Consider the following 6,434-nt stretch of genomic DNA (forward strand, 5'->3'; position numbering starts at 1 on the left):
TAGCCCTCGCCCTGCTCGGCTCCTTCCCGGAACCGGCCCCCACCCCTGCCTCGCACCTGCACTGGGACCGGACCCATCCCTGGGTTCCTCGAAAGCGGGGCTCTGGGGGCCCCTGGAGGCTCCCCGCCCAGCCCATCTGGGCCCGGAGAAGAAGTCACGAAGATGCTGCTGCGGCAGCGGCAGGCGAACCGGACCAGCCATCCCGGTCCCCGCCCATGCGGTCGGCTTTCCTCCCACTTTTCCTGCCAGCGCCTCCCAGCGCTCGGCCCCTCCTGGAAGGCCAGTTCCCACGCCTGCCCCGGAGCCCCCACCCCCACCCTCCGGCGTTTCCCTGCTCCCCTGCCTCTTCCACTCTCCTCCCTCCTCTTCCCTTCCGGGTGCCTTCTTCTCTTCTCGCACCCAGAGGCCCCGGACAGGGGCTGAGGGCCCCGAGGGCCGGGCAGTGGAGGTAAGGGGGGACCGAACTGGGGGGAGGCCCGGGTGTGTCCTGGTACCAAGTGTCCGTCCAGCCACAGGGATGCAGGGAGAGGTCCTCTGAGGGCAGGAGAGCTGGAGGCTCCAAGGACCCGTGGGTGTGTAGGGGCTGGAGGAGGGCTGTCCGGCCAGGTTATTGATCCGAGATCCCTGGTTCTGCCCGCAGTGACCACAGCCCTCCCGAAGCCGCCTGCCTGGCCTCCCCACGCGGGCCGTGGACCTGGCGGGGCCCCTGGGCACACCATGCGCAGCACCACACTCCTGGCTCTGCTGGCGCTGGTCCTGCTCTACCTGGTGTTGGGGGCCCTGGTCTTCCGGGCGCTGGAGCAGCCCCTGGAGCAGCAGGCCCAGAGGGAGCTGGGGGAGGTCCGAGAGAAGTTCCTGCGGACCCACCCATGTGTGAGCGACGGGGACCTGGGGCTCCTCATCAAGGTGCGTGGGTGGCGAGAACCCCTTCAGCCGTCACCCGTCACCCCCTGGCACTAGCTGCATGCCCGCGGGGCCGTGTGCTGGGGTGCTGCTTCCAGACTGGCCCCCCCGAGGGCTGGGTGCAACTGGGGTGCCGGGCAGAGGCAGAGAGCAGGTCTCTGTTTTCAATGTGATGTGTGTGGGGCACGTGCTCGCCTCGCTGTGCCTGGCGTTGGACTGTGCCCTGGACGGTGGAGGGGCGGAAGGAAGGAAGGAAGGAAGGAAGGAAGGAAGGAGCAAATGGCTGTAGCAATGAGATTGGCTACATTGTCACGGGTCTCACTCACTGGTTTAGGGTTACCAGATACAATTCAGGGCACCAGGTAAATGTGAATCCCAGCTAAACAAGGGATAGTTTGTAAATATGACTCTGTCCCTGGCAGTATTTGTATTTGCTAAATCTGGCCAGCCCCGCACTGGCTCCTATACTTCCTTGGAGCCACGTACACCTTAGAGAAGCCCAGGAACACTGCGAGCACCCTCCCCCAAGGTCTCACTCACTGGTTTAGGGTTACCAGATAAGTCAGGGCACCAGGTAAATGTGAATTCCAACTAAACAAGGGATAGTTTGTAAATATGACTATGTCCCTGGCAGTATTTGTATTTGCTAAATCTGACCAACCCCGCACTGGCTCCTATACTTCCTTGGAGCCACGTACACCTTAGAGAAGCCCAGGAACACTGCGAGCACCCTCCCCCAGGAAAGCGCACCTACAAGCACGGGCAGGTGGTTTTGGAGGCTTCCAGGCTCGCCTCCCCCTGTGCGTGCATTGTGAATGCGGTTAACACCCCTTTTCCCAGGACACGTGCTTATGCTGGAGAGCAGCGGTTCTCAACCTGTGGGTCGCGCCCCCTTTGGGGGTCGAACGACCCTTTCACAGGGGTCGCCTAAGACCATCGGAAAACACATATATAATTACATATTGTTTTTGTGATTAATCACTATGCTTTAATTATGTTCATTTTGTATCAATGAACATACATCCTGCGTATCAGATATTCACATGACGATTCATAACAGTAGCAAAATTACAGTTATGAAGTAGCAACGAAAATAATTTTATGGTTGGGGGTCACCACAACATGAGGAACTATATGAAAGGGTCGAGGCATTAGGAAGGTTGAGAACCACTGCTGTAGAGGTTGGAGGGGAGGCAGCCAGGGACCCGGCCAGGGACTAAAGTGAAGGCTTATCTTCTGGGGGACTGTCAGGCCACATCTCTATGGCTTCCTCTGATTTCTGAGTCACTGTCTTATTAAAAATCTAAGATTTAACTTTGATAAATGAGTGTTTATTACTTTAGTAGAGATTACTCCTCTTTCCCTGTCTGTTCTTTGGGAGGGAGGAGCCATCAGCCTGGAGGTTGGAGAGGAGGCAGCCAGGGACCCGGCCAGGGACTAAAGTGCGGGCTTATCTTCTGGGGGAATGTCAGGCCACACCTCTATGGCTTCCTCTGATTTCTGAGTCACTATCTTATTAAAAATCTAAGATTTAACTTCGATAAGTGAGTGTTTATTACTTTAGTAGAGATTACTCCTCTTTTCCTGTCTGTTCTTTGGGAGGGAGGAGCCATCAGCCTGGAGGCCTCTGTGCTCCTGCGGATTCCCATTGTGGCCGGACCAGAGCAGAGATGAGGGTGGGGCGGGCCCAGGCAGCCTGACCTTGTCTCTGATGCATCTAGAATACTGAGAGAGAGAGAGAGAGAGAGAGAGAGAGGCTCAGAGAGGCCGGGGCAGGCGGAGAGTGTCTGACCAGACCACAGGGCAGAGGGAGGGAGGGAATCTGACCTATTTTATCTTCACAATGGAGTTACTTTTTTTCCTGAATAAAAAAGAAGCGAAGGAAGGGCAGAAACTAGAAGGATGGGCAGCAGCTGCTCTATTTCTTTTCCACAATTAGCCATGCAGCAATCATGCCCTGCTGTGAACGAGGCGCTGTGCTAGACACCATAGTGAGCAGGGAGATGGACGTTGGGGCGGGACAGGTGCAAGCTGTGTCCTAGAGGATGTCACATCTGGGCAAGGGGACAGCTCCGTGGACAGATCACTATAGAGTTCAGTGGGAAAGGCACCTTCCTCACTTCCTTCTTTGTTAACCGCCTGTTGCAGGCTGGGCCCTGGGCTAGGTGCTGGGGGCCTCTGGGAAGAGCTGGTAACTGAGATGAGGCGGGCGAGATGGGTGGATGGTTGGGTTGCAAGGGACTACAGGCAGAGGACCAGCGCGGGCAAAGGCGTGGAAGCTAGGATGAAGGAAGAAATGAATAAATGGCTATAGAACTCAGATTTAGCAGATGCCTAGTCATTGGAAACAAAAATTAGAACACACAGGATGACAAAGGGTTTTTTTCCCCTTAAGTAGTGAATTTACCAGAAAAGTGTTGCAAAATAAATATTAAATCACTTTAAATCATATATTTCACTTCTTGGCTTTATTTTAAAAAATTATTATGCCAGGAAATGATGGCCAGGCCATCTCAGAAATTTGGGGTTAAGGTCACTTTAACTTGGGTTCCCAAATGGGAGCCCCCGGAGAGGAGACTGGGAAGGGTGGTGGGAGCCAGATTGCAAAGCGGCACAAAGCTGGGCTGGGATGCGGGACTCCGGGCTGCGGACAGACGGCAGGGAGCTGTGGAGGGTGTGGGGCCCCGGTTCAGGACAGTTAACTGGAAAGCATCTTGCTAAGGAGGAGAGAGATGCGGTATGTGATCACACTCCCTGCCTTTGTGCTCGGCTCTGCGCGCCTTGGGGAAGGGCCCCATCGCACCCCCTCCTCATTGTGCTCTGACCTCTGTCCCATGGGGCGGGCACTCTCAGAACACAGACCCTGCCCTGCCTGGCAGCAGGGACGGACGCAGGGCCATTGTGTTAATTTAATCGTGTTTGCTGAGCACCTACTATGTCAGTGATGGCGAACCTGTTGAGCTCGGCGTGTCAGCATTTTGAAAAACCCTAACTTAACTCTGGTGCCGTGTCACCTATAGAAATTGTTCGCCATCACTGTACTATGTAGGCAGGGCTTCAGCAGGTGGGCAGGGGTTCGTGTGTCCACCAGTCTACAAAAATGGGGTGAAAATGTTGATGGTATATGAACCTGCCTGGAGGGAGGGTCCCCAACTTTCATCACAGTTTCTAAGGCAAGGGACTCAGACGCAGCTTCCAAGGGGAGTGGGCGTGGTGGGGTCTGGGGAAGCTGGAAGTCGAGGCACGGTCACTGCGTGGGCACACACAGCGCTTACTTTGCTGTGAGTGCTCTAACTCTTCACAAGGAGTTGATGTGGTAGGTGCTGTTAGCATCATCCCCGGTCGGTAATGTAGAAACAAAGGCACAGAGACTTAGCCGTGTTCACGTAGCACCAAGATTTGAAACCAGACAGTCTGCTCCCAGAGCCTGTGCTCTTGGCCACTGTAAAATGGGAAATCTGTTGTGTGAAGTTAGGGGGCAGATAAATGTTTCTCAAACAATGTGGAGGTCAGACAACGTTGGGTCACCCCAACTGCAATATGTGTTCAAAGGGACTGCCTTCGGGAAGGCCAGAGGGAAGGGAGAGCTGGGAGGAGCAGAGGCTGGAGGGCCAGGGGGTGGCTAGGACAGGAGGGAAGGACTAAGGCTCCTCCTTCTGTGCCTTGTCCTGCAGGAGGTGGCTGATGCCCTGGGAGGGGGTGCAAACCCTGACATCAACGCAACCAGTCACAGCAACTACTCAGCCTGGGACCTGAGCGGCGCCTTCTTTTTCTCAGGCACCATCATCACCACCATCGGTGGGAGGGGACTGGGCATGTGGAGGGGGCAAGGAGTGGCTGGGCTTTCTCTAGGGGGAAGGTGCAGGGGGGATAGGGAGGTGCCAGGCAGCCCCTAGATCTCCTGCTCGGCCCCTCTGCCCAGGCTATGGCAATGCAGCCCTGCGCTCAGATGCCGGTCGCATCTTCTCCATCATCTATGCTCTGGTGGGGATCCCACTGTTCGGGATCCTGCTGGCAGGGGTCGGGGACCGGCTGGGCTCCGCCCTGCGCCACGGCATCGGTCACATTGAAGCCATCTTCCTGGTGAGCTGCTCCACCCGTTTGTGTTGGGCTCAGGATACCTTTTCTACCGAGATGGCAGGAGCCTCCCACAGGCTCCCGGAGGAAGGGGTGTGGGGTGTGAGAGTGGAGGTTTGGGCGACTCCTGGGTCCTACCTATTGCCCTCCCTGCAGAAGTGGCACGTGCCCAAGGAGCTGGTGCGAATCTTATCGGCGTTGCTCTTCCTGGTGATCGGCTGCCTGCTCTTTGTCGTCACCCCCATGTTCGTGTTCTGCTACATGGAGGGCTGGAGCAAGCTCGAGGCCATCTACTTCGTGGTGGTGACGCTCACCACGGTGGGGTTCGGGGACTATGTGGCCGGTGAGGCCACCTTTCTTGTGCTGTACTTTCCCGCCCATGTTATTCCTCCCCAGGGGCTCTGCCCTCTTACTTCTCCCTCCAAATTCCACATGTGGCCTTTGTGCTCTCAAACGGGATGACCCCGCCCCCTATTATCCTTGCTCGGGATGCACCCTCACATTGCTGCACGGATGCAACACCTCGTGCACACTTACAGTCTTGCATGCCTGCGCCTCCATGCATGTTCACACGTATGTGAAGGTGCACCCTCACACATGCTCCCACTCTTGCACGTGAGCACTCCCACTCACATGCTCTTCTCTTGCACACCTGCAGGTCATGCACGCTCAGGTTGCATGCATTCACACACGCACAAACCCGCTGTCCTGGGAGAGCGGATCCCCTCACTGAGCTGGGGAGAGGGGCAGTGACGTAGTGGCTTCCCGGCTCAAAGCTGGCCCCACAACACCTTCTTTCTGCTCTCCCCGTGATATCCCAGGCGCCAACCCCAACCAGACCCACGCAGCCTATCAGCCGCTGGTGTGGTTCTGGATCCTGCTCGGCCTGGCCTACTTCGCCTCGGTGCTCACCACCATCGGGAACTGGCTGCGGGTAGTGTTCCGCCGCACGCGCGCAGAGGTAGGCGCCCCGGGTGGCCGCGCCTGCGCCCTGACGCCCGCGCTGCACCCGAGCAGTGGTTTGGCACCCCCTGCCTCCCTTCCAGAGTGTGGGCAGGGACTGAGTGTGCCCCCATATGCACCAGCCGGGGACAGGGGTGCAGGCGACTCCACCTCTGTTCTTGTGGGTAGGGCTGCCAGATTTACCAAAATACAATGCAGGCAGCCCAGTTAAAGGTGCATTCAGATAAGTAGCAAATAACGTTTTAGTGTAAGTATGTCTCACATAGCGCACGGGACATACTTACACTACAATTTCATTTGTTGTCTGGAATTCGGACTTAATACGACCTGTGTTTTGTCACCCCACTTCACCCCACTCGTCGATGCCGGCATGTTTATTAGAAGGTCTCTGGGGGCCCAGGAGGGAGAGCTGGGATAAACCGGGGGGTTTCTAGAAGACTCCCAGATAAGGGGGCGCTTCGGCGATGAAGGAGGGGAAATGGTGCAGCGGG

At 56.6% G+C, this 6,434-nt stretch overlaps 1 protein-coding gene across 2 annotated transcripts; it reads left to right on the top strand.

Annotated features, from left to right (window-relative positions):
- The first annotated feature begins 15 nt into the window (after positions 1-15).
- KCNK4 (potassium channel, two pore domain subfamily K, member 4) lies at positions 16-6,415 on the top strand. Of its 2 annotated transcripts, XM_014538011.1 has the most exons (6): positions 16-448; positions 641-906; positions 4,578-4,701; positions 4,826-4,986; positions 5,137-5,323; positions 5,802-6,415. In XM_014538011.1, the coding sequence occupies exons 2-6, from the start codon at positions 718-720 to the stop codon at positions 6,152-6,154; spliced, it is 1,014 nt and encodes a 337-aa protein (XP_014393497.1). In that variant the 5' UTR covers positions 16-448; positions 641-717; the 3' UTR covers positions 6,155-6,415. The 2 variants fall into 2 exon arrangements, with proteins under 2 accessions (XP_014393497.1, XP_014393498.1); XM_014538012.1 differs by lacking the exon at positions 16-448 and having other exon boundaries at positions 482-906.
- The last annotated feature ends 19 nt before the right edge of the window (positions 6,416-6,434 follow it).

The sequence above is a fragment of the Myotis brandtii genome, unplaced genomic scaffold, assembly GCF_000412655.1.
Source record: "Myotis brandtii unplaced genomic scaffold, ASM41265v1 scaffold187, whole genome shotgun sequence".
Lineage (NCBI taxonomy): Eukaryota > Metazoa > Chordata > Mammalia > Chiroptera > Vespertilionidae > Myotis > Myotis brandtii.

What these genes read in the sequence shown, in the direction of transcription:
- KCNK4 (XM_014538011.1), top strand. Translation starts at nt 718, where the DNA reads ATGCGCAGCACCACACTCCTGGCTCTGCTGGCGCTGGTCCTGCTCTAC. An exon ending in CACCATCATCACCACCATCG is followed by an intron (nt 4,702 to 4,825) that starts GTGGGAGGGGAC and finishes CCCTCTGCCCAG; the next exon opens with GCTATGGCAATGCAGCCCTG. An exon ending in GTTCGGGGACTATGTGGCCG is followed by an intron (nt 5,324 to 5,801) that starts GTGAGGCCACCT and finishes GTGATATCCCAG; the next exon opens with GCGCCAACCCCAACCAGACC.